General features: G+C 41.0%; 1 protein-coding gene across 1 annotated transcript in view; it reads right to left on the reverse strand.

Moving 5' to 3' along the window:
• Positions 1 to 11,486, reverse strand: part of LOC138961276 (solute carrier family 22 member 7-like) — an 11,720-nt gene extending 234 nt beyond the window's left edge. The window contains exons 1-4 of the mRNA XM_070332879.1: positions 11,292 to 11,486; positions 10,559 to 10,712; positions 1,251 to 1,539; positions 4 to 36 (exon numbers count right to left, since the gene is read on the reverse strand). Coding sequence (XP_070188980.1) covers positions 4 to 36; positions 1,251 to 1,539; positions 10,559 to 10,701 — 465 coding nt within the window. The 5' untranslated portion in view covers positions 10,702 to 10,712; positions 11,292 to 11,486. The remainder of the gene's footprint in view (positions 1 to 3; positions 37 to 1,250; positions 1,540 to 10,558; positions 10,713 to 11,291) is intronic.
• Between the last annotated feature and the right edge of the window lie 11,530 nt (positions 11,487 to 23,016).

Raw genomic sequence — 23,016 nt, forward strand, 5'->3', positions numbered from 1 at the left:
GGCCCTCAGAACACTACGGTCACACACCACGTCAAACTGCAATCAATCAGGACAAGACATAGGCAAGGTCATTTACAGTGGACTTTCGTTTCAAAATGTTTGTACACAATATCAGCCCTTCATTTATACAATAAAGGACCGTATATCCAAAAACGGACACACGCCACATTTATCTTAAAGGTACTGAACTTGTCAAATCCAGGTGCACGGAGCCCCTGGGGCTTTTAGTCATACCTCAGGCAGCTATCCGTTAGAAGAACTACCAAGTTTCATTGACTTGCACCCAAAGAGTCAAGAACTGCGATTTTTTTACGAATTAATTTCGTACTCGGACCCGGCTGGTCTTGACCTATTTTTGGATCTAAATTTAGATCAGGTAGATCACCACATCATGCACAAAAAGACAGTCACTAGCAGACGTCATCATGAGTTTGTGTAAAACAAAATGGAGGCCGGAATCACTCAGTTGAATCGAACTCCGACCAAACACCACGTAATAACTTGGTTAATTTATGCACTCGCGTGAACAAGAAACTGTCGAGCTTCACAGATGTCGTCGTTGGGTAGTTTTGGGTTTGTTTTACTACCATAGGAGGATTTTTGAACTGTAAATGCACTCAGCTGCAACAAAAACGCAAAACGAAGGCTGTGAGCTGCACTGTGCCTTTAAACAGAGAATCTTAAACCCCATTAGGCGCAGCCAGGACTGGAACAACAAACCTCCAAAGTTGAGGGCCAATGTCCTTAGCACCAGACCGCGCAGCGAGCGTGAGGATTTTGGTTTTGGAATGGAACTAAGTGTAGGGATGGTCTTATAGCATGTAAAAGTCATTCGAAATCTCAGCCAGTGAACTGCTTGTTTTTTTTACACGGGTAGGAGTGTGCCTCTAAAATAAAGTTCCTGATAAGTTATCTTATCTTATCTTATCTTATCTTATCTTATCTTATCTTATCTTATCTTTTTTTTAATCTTATTTCTATCTTATCTTATTTAATCTTATCTTATCGTATCTTATCTTATTTTATTTTATCTTATTTTATCTGAGGTTGTTGTTTATAATTATTGTTTATTGTAGCTGGTCTGAAGTCGATGCAGTTGTATAAACTGCAACACTACTCGCAAGTCACGCCGTAATTGCGTCAAATATGTAAGGCCGACGTCTTGCCATAGCGCTTATATCGACAAATATAGCGCTGGAGACGCAAGACAAGCATGCATACCATTTTCTAACGTTTATTTGCAAACTCACATCAGAGGCGATGGTAGTTTCAAACACAGAGTGGTCGTACACCCATTTCGTACAATCGTGTGTGTTCCTCGATGCTGAATACGATGTCTCGTTGAAACCGTCGTCCGTCCTGTTGCTCCATTTGGCGTCTTGGAAATTCGACACGATGACGTCATTGCTGACGTCACTGTAGAGGCGACATTTTGAAAACGTGCCGTCCAATTGGCGAGGCACGGACTGGTTGAGAATCGAGGCATACGAGGTGTTCGTCACGTGGAAATGGTCGTTTGGGTAACCAGGAATGGCGCATCTGAAAAAAAGAGAAACATTACAATGCATGACGTGACAGGACATGACAGGACATGACAGAACTTGACAAGACATGACATGACATAGCATGGCATGACATGATATGACATGACGTGACGTGACGTGATGTGACGTGACGTGACGTGAGGTGTGAAATAATAAAATAATATAAGATGTCAGGTACCTTGATGGAAATCCCTTTTTTTTCGTGGAAAAAGCACACCCGTACGTATGGTCATTTGTTTTACCTAAACTTAGTAAAATAAAATTATATACATATATATATATATATATATATCTATATCTATCTATACATGTATATAATAAAAGAGAGTGTCTGTCTGTCTGTGGTCGCCATACCTCAGAGATTGCAAAAAATAAGCACACGATATTTTGCATGCACACTGCCCTGGACCCACAAATGTGCACCTGGGTTTTAGTTTCTCCAGACATTGTTTCCTTCCTCGGATAATGACCCTCCCCATCTATCAACACAGTCTACATAGTGCAAGGGAGGTAAGTCATGCTTTGTCACCCACGGAAGGGAGGTAACTCTCATCAAACCAGAATACCGTGTCATTCTCAAGGGTTACCCCCCGCCCGCTATCATCCCCCCCCCCACACACACACACACTAACCCTGCCCCCTGCTCCCCCTCCCTGCCTTCCAGATCATCGCGAATAATGTTTACGAAACGATCGCCTCAGTGAAAGATCACGAGAATTTACAGATTTCTCTCCCCTGTTCAAAAAGGTATGACGCGCTCACTCATGAGGTATGCGTGCTTTGATCAGACGGTAACTACAGTGGGTGTGAGAAGGGGAAACAAATCACGAAGAACACGTTGAACCAAATAGAAACTTGCCTTGCCTATACATCCAAATGTATGAGCTCACACTGTCATTTTTCTTATCCACATTGGAATAAGATTCTAGAGGTTTCTGAGAGAGGGGAGAGCAGAAACACCCGGGCGAAGCCGGGCCTGACTGTGTCTATCTGTCTGTGATCGCCAAAGCTCCGAGAAGGGAGGGGACAGGAAGACGATGTCGTGCATGTGCACTCCTGTGACTGTGAAGATGTGCACCTGACCACCACCGCCGCTGCCGACGCCGCTGCGCTGCCAGCCCTCCAATCCTCCTCCGCCCCCCCCCCCCCCCCTGAAGAGAGAAACTTTTAGTTGTGGCTTGGCTCTTCTAAAAAAAAAAGTCCCCCCCCCCCCTTTCAATCCCCAGATCCGACCCCCCCCCCCCCACCACCACCACCACCATTCCCACCACCACCGCCGACTCCACAACTACCACTCCTACTAGCCCTACATCATCAACACCAACCCAACCACCATCCCCAGCACCCCCATCACCACCACACCAACCCCTTCCTTACCCCCTAAAAGAAAAGAGAATTGTAGCAATATCGATGTCATCACTGCATGTCTACTAAAACGGCTACATTTCGTCTACAACACATCAAAGCACAAGCCGCGTCTGCATCCCTCAGCAGGTTCACGTCATATTCCGGAGTATTAAATGGATGTAAGTGTGTGTGTGTGTCTGTCTGTCTGTGGTCGCCATACCTCAGAGATGGCAAGAGACAGGAACGAGGTAGTGTGCATGAACAATGCCTAGGAGCCGCAGATATGCACCTGGGTTTTAGTTTCTTGATTTATTGTTTACTTTCTCATATTATGGACCTCTGCTTTATTGAATACAGCCTATATGGTGCAAGGCCAGTTCAGTGCCTACTGTTCACCTGCAGTAAGCACATAATGCCAGTAATATTAGAGACTCGCTATTTGCTCCTACGAGGGGAAGAATCGAAGAAGAAAAAATTAACCGGACCGTTCATGACATTTTCAAGAAGCAAAGGGAGGTAACTCTGACTGTGTTATCCAAATAAGGGAGGTAATTAACTCTGATAATTAATGGAAAGCACACATGTCATAACATGCTTTAGGGTTCTGCTAACACCCGGGCAAAGCCGGGTTTGACTGCTAGTAATATATATATATTTATATTGCACCCATGTTCTTACCTCAACTTAAACATTCATTCGCGTGTTATTTCATTCCGATTTTCTATGCCATTAAAGACCCTTATCTTGGCATAAAAAGTGTGAATGAAACACGGGAAAGAATGTTTTGGTTTTGGTACGAAATAATATTTTGTTTGCTAAGTGTATATTTACCGAGGCCGGGAGTGTCTGACCGACATGTAACATTGGAACGTACCTCTCGAGTTTTATTTCGCTTCGAACTTTCCTGATTTGTTTCCATAATGTGAAAGGAGCGGTAGCGTTTCGGCACACGGTCACATCTGGCGCTGCGAGCAGGATGGGACTCGGCATGATATGTTCAGGTAATGGCATAATATGACCACTGAACATTTTCGTGCTGATCCCATTCTGCGAACTTGGGATGGACAGTGGTCTCCCGGTTCGGAACTTCGGGACGAAGTTCATTTCAAACGGGGGCGATTGTGACAGGGGAGGCTACCGCTCCTTTCACAGCAGACTCTGCACCCGAGTTGTTGGCCTTTAAGTCAACACCCGTGGTTTGTGGAAATCTGTTTGTGATGGGGTCTGGTAGTTTCCGATTGTCTGTATGTTCATGGAAACCTTGGAAAAGTTTTTATAGGGCTAAGAAATTAGCCCTAACCTTTTCAAACCTGTTTGATTGCACTTCGCTTCCCGAGGTGATCGTAGTGTTTCGGCACACGGTCACAATAAGAACTGCATAAGTGACAGACACCGCTATGTGTCTAAACAAAATGCACGAATACTGTTTAAAATGGCGTCTAAATATTAATGTAAACAAAACGAAAGTTATAGTTTTTTCCAGAGGTAAAATTAGAAATAAACCATTGTTTACGTATAATGGCAATTCAATCGAAGTAGTGTTTGATGTAATGTACTTGGGCCTTAAAATTAATTATAATAATAAATTTTCAGTCGCACAGAAGAATCTATATGATCGTGCCTCAAGGGCAATGTTTGTTCTTTTGCGAACGTGTAGACAATTGTCACTGCCTGTGGACATACAAGTTGACCTGTTCGATAAAATGATTGCTCCAATCTTACTATATGGATGTGAGGTATGGGGTTTTGGTTCCTGCGAACTTGCTACTAAACTTCAATTACGTTTTTATAAAATTGTTTTCAAACTAAAAAAATCAACTCCAAATGCTATGATATTTGGTGAACTTGGAAGATATCCACTAGATGTTAATATGAAATGTAGAATGCTTTGCTATTGGTATAAACTGATTAGTCCTATTCATAAAAATAAATTTTCTAGTATTGTGTACTGCTTTACTTATAAATTGTATATCAACAAGATGATTGAATCTGATTATTTATGTTTTATTGAAAAAACCTTAAATGAAATTGGTCTTCCTGGCCTTTGGACTTCTCAAGAAAATGTTCAATATTCAAGCGCATGGTTTAAACAGAAAGTAAAAAGAAGCTTGTATGACCAGTATATCCATAAATGGTTTACAGAAATTGGAACAAAAAATATGTTTTGGAATTATCGAATGTTTAAAGATATTTTTGCATGTGAAGACTATGTCACACACCTGCCATATCAGCAATGTGTTGCAATGATGAAGTTCAGAACATTAAACAACAATTTGCCTGTACAGAAAGAACGTTACCTTAACATCCCGAGGTCAGAAAGAACTTGCACCAAATGTGTATCACAAGACATAGGTGATGAATTCCATTATTTATTTGTCTGTGATTTTTTCAAAGAAGAAAGAGCTGAGTTGTTACCACCTTACTATTGGAAAAAACCTAATGCACTTAAATTTAAAAAGTTGTTTGCTACTAACAAAAAGAAATTGCTAAAGAATATTTTGGACTTTATTAATAGAATCTGTAACAGTTTTTCATAATCTTTTTTTTGTATTTACTATTATTAGCATATATCATGATTGTATTGATTGTATTTATTGTTCAAAATGCCCCCAGGGGTTATGGACTAATAAAAAAAACTTGAAAAACTTGAAACTTACATGCGCACCACATAGCCTGTCGGCCGAGTCATTACAAGTTGAAGTTCTTATTCAAAACTGAATAGGCCAGGTCGGAAAAAAGCCTGCTGGGTACATAATGAAAAATGTTAAGGAATGAATGGCGTTGGTGGCGAGAAGATATAGTAGCCGCAGAGTGAGTGGGGTAAAAAATGACATAGATGTATTTTCGTTATGAGCGGTGTGAGACAAGTTAAGCCAGGGATTGCCTTAAAATTCGTAAAATTGCCATAACTGTTATGGTCATTTTGGTGAATTTGCGAAGAAACTAAATCCTTGTAACATCTCTGGAATGTATCCCTGAATAGCCCACAACTCCCACCCCCCCTCCCATCTCTCTCTCTCTGTCTCTGTCTCTCTGTCTCTCTGTCTCTGTCTCTGTCTCTCTCTATCTCTCTCTCTCTCTCTCTATCTCTCCCAACACTCCCACCCCATCCATCCCCTTCACCTTTTTAAAGGAGATCAAGATTTGTAACAAGACTGGAAGCAACATGTAACCTTAATATAAATACTTCTATTTTCGGAGACTGCAATGTGAAATGACACGGAAATAAACTTTAATTCGTCCCGCATAGCCATTTCGGCTGATAGGACGTTAAAAACGCAACAACCAGCCTATCAACACCCCCCCCCCCCCCATTCTCCCCTCCGGGCCAATCCAGTCCGTTAAGGCGTACCTGTGATTAATATGTGCAAAAGACTAAGTGAGTTGGCTGGTAAGATATAATTGTCTATTGTCTCTTAAGCATTTTAGTGCTATTAGAGACGGATGCAAGTGTATTTCCTTTTGCAGACTAAGTGAGACAATCACTTGGCACCTGTGAGAATAACAAGCATTGGTTTAAACAAAGTTTTATTCAGGATTTCTTCACATGAACAGTTCAAAACACACAACTAGGACACGCACTCAAGCAAATGCTTATATCACGAGACCAGAACATTACTAAATTACACACATGTTCGTAATGGTGGACATAACAACAATAAACCAGAAGAACAAATTGAAAGAATGGGGATGGGGAGCTAACTAGGAACAAAGGAATCTACAGAAGATAAAAAGAAAAGGGAGGGGGAGGAGGAAGAAAGTACTAACAACCACAAAGAGAGACTAGGACGAAAGCGCATAGGAAGAGAGCATCAAGTCTAAGACATGCAACATGTAAATAAAGGTAAATGTAACAATTTTTTTATGGAAGGCAGTAATTCGTTAGCATGTAAAATACGAGACAAACGATAATAATCATTACTTATACGCTGCTTATGTAATCAAATACGATAACACAGGGAGAGGCAGTGTGGAGGTACACATACGCCTGCCCACACACATATACACTATCAATGCGTGAACACATCCATCAAATCAATCGACCAGATTTAACAATAAACGATTGGACAGACTCAAATATCAATATGTTTTTACGAACAGAATAATGCTCGCTACCTTTTAATAATATTTCCACGCGTCTGAAATGAACAGGCAACGAATTGATTGTTGTCAGACGAGCATCTGCATACAAAGTGCAGTTTAATAAATAATGTTCGGATGTTTCATTTGGATCACCGCAAGCACACTGTGCGTTATCTTTTAGGTGGCGTTTACACAAGTCTGAATTAAGGTTACTAATATTTAAACGCATTCTGCAGTGTTGAACTTCTGTCTGTCGTTTTCCAAAATAATAATAAGCTGGTACACTATGATCAGGACTTTGTAAATAATGCTTAAACTCGCTTATTGAATTTGTTGTTTTAATCACATCAGGCAAATTATTCCATAAAACTGTGGAGAATGGAATGAAGGATGTTCTGAATATTTCTGTACTATGTGCTGGTACGAATCTTTCGAATGGTCGTCTTCTGTGGTAGGGATTTAGTGAAGAGACTAGTGGTGGCAAGAGGTTAATTAGATATTGTGGACATTTACCATGAACCATTTTGTGAAATAAGATTAATTTATGTCGTTTTCGGCGTTCCTTCAGACTACAAAAACCACTTTCTTTGTAAATCTTATCATGGCTTGTTCCCCGCACACCGCCAATTATAACACGTAATAATTCAAGGTGTAATTTTTCAAGTGTGTTTGATAAGGCTTCGGTACAATTGTCCCATAACACATCAGCGTAATCGAAGTGTGGCAGAATAAAAGATTTATACATTATTTCCAAACTATTTCTACATAACTTATACTTGTAATATCTTAAGCAGTTAATCAACAAAGTGGTCTTTTTCACAATATTTCTAATTTGAGCGTCCCATTTACAATCGTTTTGCAAAAAAATGCCAAGATGCTTGTGTTCTGGTATGTCTTCCAGGAGATTTCCATTAAAAAATAGGGGGTCATTTTGGTTTAAATCACGTTTTATATTCAGCAGTTTAGTTTTGGTTTCATTAAATGTAACTTTCCAGCGTGCTGCCCATCTACTAATTTTATCAAGGTCTGAATTAAGAATTTTGGCACGTCGTATCGGGTCATGTAATGCAAGTGACAAACTAGTATCATCAGCAAACAATTTGATAACAGACTCAATATCATTTACAATATCATTTATATAAATCAAAAATAACAAGGGGCCTAGCACTGAACCCTGAGGAACGCCTGCTTGTAAACCTTTTAGCTCTGACTTGGCACCTTTAACAACAACTGACTGAACACGGTTTGTTAAATAGCTACGAAACCATGACAATAGTCGGCCTCGAACACCAATCGACTCTAGTTTTACCAATAATCCTTTGTGCCAAACTTTATCAAAAGCTTTTGACACATCAAAAAATACCGCCTGTGTTGTTAAGCCGTTGTCGTAGTTTGAACACAAGTCATTATATATGGAGACAAGTTGACAGATCGTCGAGTCGCCGGGTATAAAACCGGACTGTGTAGGTGTGAGAATGTTGTTGGATTGTAAAAATGTATATAATTGACTGTGAATACATCGCTCCAAGACTTTGCCAACACAGCTCAACAAGGAGATCGGACGATAATTATTACAAGCGTCTGCAGGACCTGTCTTGTAAATAGGCGTAACATTAGCTGTTTTCCACATGTTAGGATAAACTCCTTCCCTCAGACTCCTGTTGAAGATATACGTCAGTGGCTCCGAAATAACATCTGATGCTGCTATGAGAAGTCTGTTGTGGATCAAATCGGGACCAATGGCTTTTCTTTTATCAAGGTTTCTAATTACATCTTTTACCTCATTAACTGACAAAACAATATCACAAAATTCGCGATCTAAAAACGGGACTTGAGGGACTTCATCGTCTGGGTCTTCGACAGTGGAATTTTTTATAAAGAAATTATTAAAGGCGTTGGCTTTGTCTTGGCTTAATTCGTAAACTTTGCCGTTGTCACAGATAGGTGGAATTTCATCTTTACATAAACCTTTCTTCTTCATAAATGACTTCACCAATTTCCACCAGTCTTTGCTGCCAAACTGCGTTGGATCAGAAACTTTAACATCTAGTTCGGAATAGAATTCAATAATACGTTCTCTTTTCCTTGTTGTAATAAGGTTTCGTGCCTGGCGATAGTTCAACCAGTCTTCCGGCTGCTTGCTTGTTTTGGCTTTCAAGTGAATCTGGTCACGTTGGTCAATTAACGTTAGGATTTCAGGTGTTATCCAGGGTGCGTCTTTTGGGCGTATCGTGACTTCTTTTACTGGCATAAACTGTTTTGCTATATCCATAAACATTGCAGAAAAAATATCAACACTTTCATCAAACACCTCCTTCATCAAGATTTCTTGCCAGTTAACCTGAGAAAGTGCTGCACAAAAACCATCAGCATTAAGTTTATTATAATTAAAAATTGTTCTTTTATAGGAAATATTTTTGTTCACACTTCTATCTGAAACAGCTTGTGGTACACTGTGGTCGCTACAAATAGGTGGCAAAACATTCACAGATTTAACCAACTGAGGAGTCTGGGTAATTACGAGGTCGATACATGTACTTGTGGTGGCTGTTACACGTGTCGGCGTATTCACAAGTTGACAGAGCTGGTGCGCATGTAAAATATTCAAAAAGTTCCGCGATGGAGAGTTCAGGATGTCGACGTTGAAATCGCCTAAAATCACAAATCTCAAAAACTGGTTATTCACTCGCCTTAAGCTTTCATCAATTAAATCCCAATAATGAATATTTGCATTGGGTGGGCGATAGAATGAGCCAATCAAAATGCCTTCGTGGCCCAACTTTGTCTCGATCCAGACTGCTTCAAGACCATCAACTTGGAGATCAGGTCGGGGTTTACAGTATAAATAATTCTTAACGTAAATGGCCACGCCTCCATGAGGATCACCTGGACGGTCGAGGCGTACAGGAGGATTACAATTAGGTATACTTAGAGGAGTTATCATCTGCATGTGACAACCATGTCTCAGAAAGTGTCAAAATATCATGCTGCTGAACTTTAGGTTGTAACAAATCAATTTTATTCCTTAAGCTTCTAACGTTAATGAGTACCACAGTGACCTTATTTTCATCCGGGCCTGGATTTTTCTCAACATCACCAGCTAAATAAAGTGATGTCCGGGCAAACAGTTTATCTACATAATTATTCTTAATGTCTTTATCATAAATATCTCTGCTAACAAGACGTTCAGTTCCACGTTTCTTAGCACAAAGAGAGTCGGCAAAAAATAAGAAAGTACACAACGATAGCGTGACACGGTTGGAACCTTTACAGAACAACAGGATCAAAAATGGTAGTACAGTAGTTTTACACAAAAATGACAATTTGCGACAAAGAACCACTGCCCTTCCATAAAAGCACCCAACTCTGGCTCTGTACAAACTTAAACTAAGTGACAAGCATTGAATTGAATTGAATTGAATTGAATTGAATTGAACTTTAATTTACAGGGATTAAGATTTCAGGCTATGCCTTTTCTTACAAGCTGTCCTTGGGACGCACAGACACACAATGATAAAAAAAATGATTTGATTGACATGAACAAGCGACTTTCATCCTCAAATAAAATATCAATTAAATTGTACCTGTGATTGGGTATGTTGAAAGTGAAGACGACACTGATGGCCTCGAATGCACTCAGCAGGGAGGGCAGGGCAGTGAGGAAGAACACTCTCTTCTGGTAGGGTCCAAACTCCCCTATCTGCTTCAGCACGTCGTCAAACTTCATGATGATCAGGGCTGAAATGCCAAATACATTTCTCAGATTAAAGACGATTTCATGCGGTCCAAGCTCTAAATTAAAAAGACAGAGGGAAAAACGTGTTGATTAGAAAAAACAACATTATTTGATAAATGAAAAGATTAATAACGAATCCATAAATCATTTGATGAAAAATAGAAACTAAATAATAAATAAATTGATTAATTAATGAATACATAAATACATAAATAAACAGATATTATGTAAATAGACACATACATACAGAAAAAAGATAACTAAAGTAAAATGAATGTATAAATACACACAACATAAATGACTTAATACATGTTCATTTGATGATAGATAGACACATCAATAAATGAATTAATGCACAAACACACAAATAAATGAATGAAAAATAGACAATAACAAATCAGCAATATTTGCTGACCTTCTCTTAAAGTTCAGAAATACAGTGACTGCGGCACTAATACAGAAGCATGATGTTAAAATAATAAGTAAACAAACAAGACAAGCACAAAACAAGCTCCACCAAAGAAACAAAACCAAAATCAAAACCGCAAAAAAAGGCAAAGGAATTATGATTGCACACTCACCTACCCGCGGTGAACTGGCACTGGCTTTATCAATCAATGCGGGTTTAACATGTTCAAAAGCTGTTCTTTTCACAGTTATCCTGAGATGTTGAGCGACGCAGCATTACTCTTCGTTCTGTGTGAACAGCCATCCGAAACAAGTAGACCAAGGGTGCGTTGCATAGGCAGAGCGCCACAGAACGTTTGTTTGTTGTGGCAAGCGCTCGGTACGAGTACCATTGTCTGGGGTCACTGAAGCGTAACAATGGCGACCGCTCGCTGAGAATGGTCTAGGCAACGTGTGTTTGCGGGGGAGCATTCTGTAACGTACCTGAGAGGTGGCACGCCAGAAACTATTGCACTGTACTGAGCTTGCCGGTTGACTCTCTCTCTGTCTCTTTCTCTCTATCGCAGTCTCTCTCTCTGTCTTGCTTGCTCTCTCTCTCTCTCTCTTTCTCTGTCTGTCTGTCTGTCTCTCTCTCTCTCTCTCTCTCTCTCTCTCTCTCTCTCTCTCTCTCTCTCTTTCTCTCTCTTTGATGCGCAAATTGCTCCCATCTTGCTCTATGGCTCAGAACCATGGGGATATTTTGACTGTTCACAGATTGAAAAGGTCCACATGTATGCCTGTAAAAGACAACTCGGGATCTCGTCAAACAGTCCAAACCAGATGGTGTATTGGGAACTTGGAAGATGCACTTTGTCAACCCTAGCAAATATCCGATGCGTAAAGTACTGGTTGAGACTTAACTGTATGCCGGATTCGAGATATGCAAAGATGTCATACATCATGTTAAAAAACGCAGTTGAAAGGGGAAAGCAGAATTGGGTCTCACAAGTTAAATGCCTCCTTTGCATGAATGGATTTGGAGATGTGTGGTTGAACGGGTCTGTAGGTAGGGAATGAGTGTTTATTAGAACATTACAGCAACGTCTTCAAGACTGATTTGAGCAAAACTGGCACTGTAAACTTGAGACAAGTGTGAGATTTGATGTATACAGGATGTTTAAAGGAGAACTTGAAAAATAAAAGTATCTGGGTGTCATTGAAAACCAGTACATACGCAAAATGTACACACAGTTCAGACTTGGCATTACACCGTTGAAGGTAAATAAACTGAGCTATAATCCCGAGTGCGCTGAATCCAGAAATTGTACATTTTGTAAATCAACGGAAGAAAATGAAAACCATGTTCTGTTTAAATGCCCAGCTTACAATGCTATTCGTCAAAAGTACATTGGTGCTTGTTTTGACCTTGACCAGTTCTCCAACTCATCGTTGTGCATTTTACAGACTGACAACAAATTACGACTGATTGCATTGTCAAATTATGTGTTCTACTAGGCCAGTCAGTTTTGATCCCCCCCTTCAAACTTTTTAATTTTTATTTTTTAGATAATTTTTCCAACATATTTTGTGCACACATACATATATTTCTTTTTAAAATGTCCTAACGTTTTTATTCTTAAAGTTTGAAGGGGGGGTCAAAACTGACAGGGGGGGGGGGGGTGTCAAAATTGGCTAGCCCAGAATGACCTACCGGTCAAAATCAGCTAGCCCAGAATGACCTCCCGGTCAAAACTGACTATGTGTCAAAATGGCCTGTTACACCGGTCTATTTCACAATTGATTTTCTCTTTGTCTAAACGCGTAGAACACATAATTTGACAATGCAATCATTCGTAATTTGTTGTCGGTCTGTAAAATGCACAACGATGACTTGGAGAACTGGTCGAGGTCAAAACAAGCACCAGTACCAGTGCATAGAGATGATTACAGAGTTACAGGACTGAAGTGGCGCTTTAAAGGAGAAAGAGCACCGACCTATTTATTTGATACAAGGCTCCCCTTTGGGGCCTCAAAAGCACCAAGTCATTTTCATAGACTCTCTCAAGCAATAGGCAGATGTTTACGACGCCGTGGCATAAAGGGTGTGGTTGTTTACATTGATGATTTTCTGCTGATTGCACCGACTCGAGAAGAGTGCAATAACGCTTTGCATTGCCTGATAAATCTCGTTCGGAGATTTGGTTTTCATATCAGCTGGAACAAGGTTGTTGGACCCACTCAGCGCATTACATTCCTAGGTATAGAGATAGACACACGTGATTGCACTCTGTCATTGGGAGAGCAAAAGTTGGCAAAGATTCATCAGCAGCTCGATGAATTTTCAAAGAAGAGACGTGCAAGTAAGCAGCAATTGCAGCGCTTGGCTGGACTCTTAAACTGGGCTTGCCAGGGAATCCGCGGAGGCAAATTTTTCTTGCGGCGCATCCTGGACGCTATAAAGCCCCTGCGGCAGCAGAATCACAAAACAAAACTCAGCAGCGAGTTTCATAAAGATGTGCAGTGGTGGTTGGCTTACCTGTGCACATTTAATGGTGTAATTTATTACAACAGAGGCGAAACTCATCATGTGCATGTCGATGCGTGTGGAAAAGCGTGTGGGGTGTTTTGCAGAGGGGACTGGCAATACTCTGTGTTTCACGTGGACACACCGGCCGCCAGCGAGCTTCACATCAACTATAAAGAGCTATAAATGTATTTATTCTTGAAGTTTGAAGGTTAGCGTCGAAACTATTTTTCTTTTTTTTTAAAATAAAGTTAAAGTTTTTTTTCTCGATTTCTTTTTTTTTTCAGTATCATTTTTCCAACAAATATTGTCCACATTTACATTTAAGTCGTTTTAAAAGGTCTTAAAGTACTTAATCTTGAAGTTTGACGGGGGGGTCAAAACTGACTGGCCTAGTCAGTTTTGACCGGGGGGTCATTCTAGGCTAGCTGATTTTGACCGGGAGGTCATTCTGGGCTAGCCCAGAATGACACATCCCCGCAAACCTGTTGAGATACATAGATGTATTATCATATGAAGTCTTATATCGCGCGCGTATCTCCAGACTCTGACTCAAGGCGCAGGGATCTATTTATGCCGCGCATATCCTACTTTTCACGGCCTATTATTCCAAGTCACACGGGTATTTTGATGGACATTTTTTTTTTATCTATGCCTATACAATTTTGCCAGGAAAGACCCTTTTGTCAATCGTGCGATCTTTAACGTGCACACACCAATGTAGTGTACACGAAGGGACCTCGGTTTTTCGTCTCATCCGAAAGACTAGCACTTGAACCCACCACCCAGGTTAGGAAAGGGGGGAGAAAATTGCTAATGCCCTGACCCAGGGTCGAACTCGCAACCTCTCGCTTCCGAGCGCAAGTGCGTTACCACTCGGCCACCCAGACAATATTTGTTGGAAAAATGATACTGAAACAAAAATTTCGAGAAAAAAAATATGCATACATTTCGTCATGTGAGGTCCTAATGTACTTATTCTTGAAGTTTGAAGGGAAGCGTCGAAACTTTTTTTTATTTTTTGTTTTAAAGTTTGTGTTTTTTTCGATTTAAAAACATTTTCAATATCAATTTCCAACAAATATTGTCCACATTTACATTTAGTTCGTTTTAAAAGGTCTTAAAGTACTTATTCTTGAAGTTTGAAGGGGGGGGTCAAAACTGACTGGCCTAGTCAGTTTTGACCGGGGGGTCATTTTGGGCTAGCTGATTTTGACCGGGAGGTCATTCTGGGCTAGCCCAGAATGACACATCACCTCAAACCTGTTGAGATACATAGATGCATACATATATGCATACATTTCGTCATCTGAAGTCCTCATGTACCTATTCTTGATGTTTGAAGGGAAGCGTCGAAACTTTTTTTCTTTTTTTAAAATAAAGTTAAAGTTTTTTTTTCTCGAATTTTTTTTTCAGTATCATTTTTCCAACAAATATTGTCCACATTTACATTTAATTCCTTTTAAAAGGTTTTGAAGTACTTAATCTTGAAGTTTGAAGGGGGGGATCAAAACTGACTGGCCTAGTCAATTTTGACCGGGGGGTCATTCTAGGCTAGCTGATTTTGACCGGTTTGTGGAGATGCATAGATGCATTCATTTATGCTTACATTTAGTTTTAAAAGGTCCTAGTGTACTTATTCTTGAAGTTTCAAAAGAAGCGTCAAAACTTTTTTTTTTTAATTATTTGTTTTTGTGTTATTTAGTATAAATATAATTTAAACTCTCTTTTTACTGTGCCTGTGACTGGTGGGTACCACCAGTCACAACCCCTCGGTCTGCATGCTTTTATGGTGCATTTGTGTCTTAAATTGTGAGCTGATGTCAGGTATGTTTGGCTGACCAGCAGTGGGCCGCTCACTTGGCTTTTTACCTGCGCCCGCGTCGCAGCAGCGCTCTTCACTTGCTCTTACAAGAATGGAATCCAGCGGAGATCCTTTTCGCTTCGACAAATGGTCTGCTCAGCTCCCCAGCACGGTGGCGGAGGAACTTTCTCAAGAGGGCTTTGACAGCAAACTAGCCCTCCTTCACGCCACCAAGGAAGACATTAATTCGCTCAAACTCAAACGCGGCCACCTTGTCGCTACCTGGGCCGCCATACTCGCCCTCCAAAAGGAAAATGGCGGAGCTGTACTGGCAGGGGCAGACGATACGGCGACAGGGGGCACAGTGGCTCAGCAGTCGCTGCATGAACTTTTACGCGGACCCTCGCAATCTGCTTCAATTGACATCGACAACGGGCGATTTCGAACAGGTGAGGGCGCCTTACGCATAATCGAATTTGTGGGGACTTGTGAAATGCAGGAGGAGGTGCACCTCAGCGGGGGCATCTCACTTCGCCTTCCCTCCCAAAAACCCAAACCAGAAAAGGTAACGCCGGCCCAGTGGATTGCGGCTAACAGCCGGATTATGACGAGACTCCTCGAATCGGGCCAACTGACAGGAAGAGGGGCGCTAGAGTACCTAACATACACCGCGAAAGTGGGGGAAATGGCCGCCCGCTACACGTGGTCATCAGTTATGATGTATGACGACCAGTCACGCGCTGACAGTCGCAAACTGGAAACTCTCGAGCGAAGCTTGCCTTCTTTTGGAGATCGCTCGTTTGCTTCTGCGGCTGCCATTGTCTGGAATTCTCTCCCTTCCTCCGTTCGCCATTCTGCTTCTAAGGACTCTTTCCGCAGTTCCCTTAAAACGCACCTTTTTCGCGAATCCTTGTAAATTGTCCTTGCCATCTTTATAGACTGTTAGAGGTGATGTTAGATTCGTTGTTTGAGTGTGTCTTTTTTGTATAGTTGCTTCAGCTTTGATTGAGCCATAGGGTTGTGTATGAAATTTGCATTTAGTCTTTCTTTTTCTTGCTGAGTGTATGTACAGTCTAGAGAGGTGACGGACATGGTGTGAGCTTGTCCAGGGGGGGTATATGAACATCTCAGTGGCAGGGGGATGGAAGCACTTGCTAATGAGTGGGAGTGTGTATGCGCGTGGTGTGCACGAGGATGTATGCACGTGAGTGATATTTGTAAATGTGTATTATGATAATATCATCTTTGTATTTATATTATTGAAATTGTTATATCTCGATGTACAGCGCTAAGAGCATAGTTAAATTTGTGAAGCGGCGCTATATAAGCTATCTTTATTATTATTATTATTATTAGTATCGCCAGAACCAGGCAGCAGAAGGATACAAGTGGGGTAGCGACTCCCAGCACCTCGCTCTCGTGGCCCTGCGGGAGCGGGGACCAACACCACCGCAGAGAGGGCAGCCTCCCGCCCCTACGGACACCTCTGGCCATCACCTAGGACCCAGGAGGGTGATGGCCCCCTCAGGCAGGGAGGTGTGTCACCAATGGAACAAGGGGCATTGCAGGTATGCCCCCCGCTGCCAGTTCGAACACGTGTGTTCGGTGTGCCTCCAGCCTGACCACCCTGCAGTCAGCCACAGCTTCACACAACCGCCTGCTCCTGTCGGTGATCAGAACCCAGTCTCCAGATAGGACAAGGCGCAGCCAACAAAAGCTAACAAGGTGGGAGATAGCAAGTTAGAAAGCCCCTTTTTGCCACAAAACCCTTTTAGTTGTGATTGGCTAGGCAACAAGGAAAATATATCATCCATTTCTAGAAAGGTCGAAAAATGGGAGGACGAGTTAAAATGTGATTCTGATAGAAAGTTCCTATTAGAAGGCATAAGGCAGGGGTTCAGAATTACAGATGAACATTGTGTAATACGTACAGCAGAGGGTGATAATCACAGATCAGCCATTCAGCATAACGATGCAGTAGAAAAAGAACTTTTGAAGCAAATTGCGGCAGGGAATTATGTTTTGGCCTCAGAAAAACCTACCATTGTTAGTCCTTTAGCAGCCATTGAAAAAGACGACGGTGACATTCGTCTCATTCACGACGGTAGTCGTCCTATGGGTTGTGCTATGAATGACCAGCTCTTACCAACCCAAAAGAACGTGGACGGGAGTTTACTTGGGCAAGGCCCTACACAAAGTTACTCTGTAAAAATCTAAGGTGAGTTGAGGGATCTGGTCTAGGTAAGTAAGGTGCATTATTCGAATAATGTTAATATGCTGTTTCACAGAGGAAGGCTTGAGCCTTCGGGTTAAATACGTGGCATAGAGAGCTACAGTTCTCTTAGTCGCCGGCACAGGGGGGATGCTCATACTATTGCAAAAATCCATATAGGATTTTAAGTGAGTTTTAATTGTCTTCACAGTATTGTCAGCAAAAGTACTGCTTCTAAACCCGGCGAATTCCCCGTTTAGTTCATCTTCAAACGTCTTTGCCTCTCCTGCACAAGAAACACAAATGAATCTTTTGACATATGTTTGCTTAAGTCGGAACTAACACATTCAGCCCTATGCGACCAGTTTCTTAGCAACACACACAATTTCTCCCAGTTTCCTGCCTCATGAAGCCTGGAGATAGTGTCTGGAAGAGTGTTCACCAAATCCGGTACATGACATGTATGGCTCTGACTGAAAAGTTATGCTTCGTACTGAGCCAGAACAGTTTCCTCAATAAACAGTTCATGTATGGGTTTCTACTTCTCCCTTTGTTAATGATTGCTTTGGTTACACTGTTGTCTGTGTGCACTATCACAACGCTGTTTGTCCAAGTCTGCGCCCATCTTTCAATGCCTTGTATTGCGGCGCATATTTAGGACTTCACATGACGAAATGTATGCATATATGTATGCATCTATGTATCTCAACAGGTTTGCGGGGATGTGTCATTCTGGGCTAGCCTGAATGACCTCCCGGTCAAAATCAGCTAGCCTAGAATGAACTAGGCCAGTCAGTTTTGACCCCCCTTCAAACTTCAAGAATAAGTACTTTAAGACCTTTTAAAACGAATTAAATGTAAATGTGGACAATACTTGTTGGAAAAATGATACTGAAAAAAAAAGGAAATCGAGAAAAAAAAAACTTGAACTTTATTTAAAAGAAAGAAAAAAAGTTTCGACGCTTCCCTTCAAACTTCAAGAATAAGTACATTAGGACTTCACATGACGAAATGTATGCATATATGTATGCATCTATGTATCTGAACAGGTTTGGGGGAATGTGTCATTCTGGGCTAGAACAGAATGACACATCCCCCCAAACCTTAGATATACGTAGTTGTATACATATATGCATAAATATTGTTTCTAAAGGTCTTAATGTACTCATTCTTAAAGTTTGAAGGGGGGTCAAAATTGACTAGGGGAGGGGGGGGTCAAAACTGACTAGCCCAGAATGACACATCCCCCCAAACCTTAGATATACGTAGTTGTATACAAATATGCATAAATACTGTTTCTAAAGGTCTTAATGTACTCATTCTTAAAGTTTGAAGGGGGGTCAAAATTGACTAGGCGGGGGGTCAAAACTGACTAGCCCAGAATGACCTCCCGGTCAAAATAGGCTAGCCTAGAATGACCGGGAGGTCATTCTGGGCTAGCCCAGAATGACCTCCCGGTCAAACTGGGCTGCTTCAAAATAGACTGCTACACCGGTGTGATCGTACAACCCAAAATCCTTGTCTCCAGCTTACTGTATTTACACCCCCGGTATAGGGGTGTGTATAGGATTCACTCGATGTGTTTGTTTGTTTGTTTGGGTGTGTGTTTGTGTTCGCATATAGATCTCAAGAATGAACGGACCGATCGTCACCAAACTTGGTGAACAGGTTCTATACATTCCTGAGACGGTCCTTACAAAAATTGGGACCAGTCAAACACACGGTAAGGGAGTTATGGGTGGATTAAGATTCTACAAGGACTTATAGAGGGACATATTAATGGTCAAAGGGAAATAACCTTCTCAGTTGGTGGCAGTGAGAATGGTTATTTCCCTTTGAACAACGGGGGTGTTTTTCCTACCTCGGAGGAATTTCTTGTTTTTTCTGTTTTTACTTATTGTTCTATGTGTTGATTTTAAGTTGCCTTGCTTCCGGACGGTCAAGTCCACTTTGTTCACATGCAAACTATTTTCTCCCTCTTGTACATACACATTGTGTTTGATGCAATAAAAATTCGCCTTCGCCTTCGCTCTCTCTCTCTCTCTCTCTCTCTCTCTCTCTCTCTCTCTCTCTCTCTCTCTCTCTCTCTCTCTCTCTCTCTCTCTCTCTCAGTCCCTCTGTGCCTGTCTCTCTGTCTACGGCTCTGTCTCTGTCTCTCTTTTTACATTTAGTCAAGTTTTGACTAAATGTTTTAACATAGAGGGGGAATCGAGACGAGGGTCGTGGTGTATGTGTGTGTGTGTGTGTGTGTCTGTGCGTGGGTGTGTGTGTAGAGCGATTCAGACTAAACTACTGGACCGATCTTCATGAAATTTTACATGAGAGTTCCTGGGTATGAAATCCCCAGACGTTTTTTACATTTTTTCGATAAATGTATTTGTGACCCTCCACCACTAAATGAGTCGCATGTCACCTTTGCATGATTTTCATATTTTTACATTATTTTTCCTAAAGAGTTTGTTATGCTCTATCCAGTGGTGAAACCGTTTTAGAAAAGAGCGAAAATTGTTTGAGTTATAAGCCTGTGACTAAGGTGACCCTCACACTGTTACAAGGCACTCCCCGGCCTTATATTAAGCCTAGCGCAGAACCGCGCGAGGTGACATGCGACTCATTTCGTGGTGGAGGGTCACATTTTATGACGCCATGTCCGGCTTTTTGTAAAAGTTGAGGCGGCACTGTCACGCCTTCATTTTTCAATCAAATTGATTGAAATTTTGGCCAAGCAATCTTCGACAAAGGCCGGACTTCGGTATTGCATTTCAGCATGGAGGCTTACAAATTAATTAATGACTTTGGCAATTAAAAATAAAAAAATTGTAATTAAAATTATTTTTTTTAAAAACAAGCTCTGAAAATTAAAAATATAAAAATTATGATTAAAAATAAATTTCAGAAATCGTTTAAAAAAACAATTTCATCTTATTCCTTGTCGGTTCCTGATTCCAAAAACATATAGATATGATATGTTTGGATTACAAACACGCTCAGAAAGTTAAAACGAAGAGAGGTACAGTAAAGCGTGCTATGCAGCACAGCGCAACCGCTACCGCGCTGAACAGGCTCGTCACTTTCACTGCCTTTTGCACTTGCGGCGTACTACGGTCATTGTGAAAAAATGCAGTGCGTTCTGTTTCATTCTGTGAGTTCCACAGCTTGACTAAGTGTAGTAATTTCGCCTTACGCGACTTGTTACATTTAGTCAAGTTTTGACTAAATGTTTTAAACGTAGACGGGGGAATCGAGATGAGGGTGTGGTGAATGTGTGTGTGTGTGGATTTCCAGCCATATGCGGACCAAATGGGGTCGTCCATCGCTATATCGCAGCAATTTGCGGACATCGGCCGAAAAATGCGACTATCTGCGGACGTCCTCAAATAGGCGGTCTTTGGTCCACAAATTGCTGCAATATAGTGACGGATGTCCGCAAATAGCTGCACCTCCCTAAAAATGGAAATGTAAGTTGTCCTCATATTGCTGCAATATAGGTGTGGACAACGAGCCCTGTTTTACACAAATTTGATATCCATTGTCATATCCATTTTCAGATTATACACAGATTTCACACATTTGCAGAGCAGCTCTGTATTTAGTGCGTACTGTTGCAAGCGAGTTTACGTAATTTTCAAACTGCTGTAAAATATGAACCAGACAAAGTACGTCAAAAACAAAAGCAGGTTTGCGGAGGACACTTAATGGCTGTCCGATTAGTAAATAGTGTGCAGTTGCTGTCTTATGTTCACTTCCTCATAAAGTGTGTAATACGGGGTAAACAAGGTACAAAAATCGTAAAAATGCATTTTTGTCATTGAGGTAAAGATAGTCGTTGACGAATTTCATCCCTCTTTATGATCTACCAACGTGTTAAACAATCACATAAGTGAACAAGGTGTTGTTAACTGCAACGTGTGTGTACTACATGTACAGACATGAACTACACTACTCGCAAAAAAACCAAAAACTTTACACATGCGTTGGAGGGCAGAACTTTCTGATGAGTCTGTTGATCGTAAATCCAATTATATGACTGGAAAGGCCGTTTATTCCCCAAACTTATCCACAAAACAGATTGAGTTTACATGACGTAGTGTCGATACAGTGGAACCAACAATACAGACACCCCCCAAAATCAAATTCACAAAATCAAGGTTCCCGCGTTAAAATTGACAACAAATCAGAACTGCTAAAACGAAACATGTTAAGCATGTCCTTAGACAGAACAATCAAATCTGCCTCCAAATTAGTCAGCTTTGTTCAAATATCTTGTCTACGAAGGACGCGGTGTAGGTGCCAATCCTCTCAGAAGGCATAAAAGGCAGTTTTTGAAGCCGTTTTAGCGGGTAATGAGACACAAAATTATACATTTGAGTAACTCGCCAACGCATTACCTTCAAACTTTTGGAGATTGGTGCTAACACGTGTCGTAAAGTAAATACGGAATTTCAAGTCATTTGAGACATTAGGTCTGCTGTTATTTGTCATGTCAGAAAAAGTTCTTAAATTGACGGTAGGTTTTTGCTGATTCATCGAAAACATTTAATTTGTTGAAATCTTCAAAACACTTCTAGATATGCCACCTAATCAATTTCATGTAAGAGGATTTAACGCGAAAGTAGTTGTTAAGAAGTTGACTCATTGAGCGAAAATGTCGTCCTAGGCATTTTCCAAGGATTTTTGTGTGCGTTTAAACAAGTCCTCTGACGTCATATGTTTCAAATACGGGAAAAAGTGTTCAATCGATACATTATTAGAGAGAGAGAGAGAGAGAGAGAGAGAGTCTGGAGTCTGGAGTCTGGATTGTTTATTGATTAGGCCTTGGGCCCATTTCAATTCGGGGTGTACAAAGTTTCAACATTCATGCTTCATGAAAAATAATCATAGTAATATTAATCATAATAAAAATCATCATCATCGTAATGACAGTCGACATGGCGACAGTGGAAACAGGCATTTACAACAGCAAAACGTTGGAAAAGGACAGTAATGCATCAGCACAAAATGCAATCTCTGTCGCACTTCACTCATGTCTCTCTGTCATCCTTCCGTCCATCCATCCATCCAGCCAGCCAGCCAAACATCCATCCATCCATCCATCCTTCTATCCATCTCATGTCCCTCTGTCCTCCATCCATCTAATCATCCGTCTGTCTGTCCAACCATTCATCCGTCATCCATCTATTCATCCCTCCATCTATCCCTTCACATGCCCTTTCACACGCAAATCTGCAAGCAGTTATATGCATAATTGTTGCATCCCTGATACATAGCATCACATTAACGTTTTCAAAAAACAAATCATTATTACTATTTTTTTAAGCAATCGACAAAAACAACAAAAATAGCATACACATAAAACAAGATCGTGCAATATATCATATT

The sequence above is a fragment of the Littorina saxatilis genome, linkage group LG3, assembly GCF_037325665.1.
Source record: "Littorina saxatilis isolate snail1 linkage group LG3, US_GU_Lsax_2.0, whole genome shotgun sequence".
Taxonomy (NCBI): Eukaryota; Metazoa; Mollusca; class Gastropoda; order Littorinimorpha; family Littorinidae; genus Littorina; species Littorina saxatilis.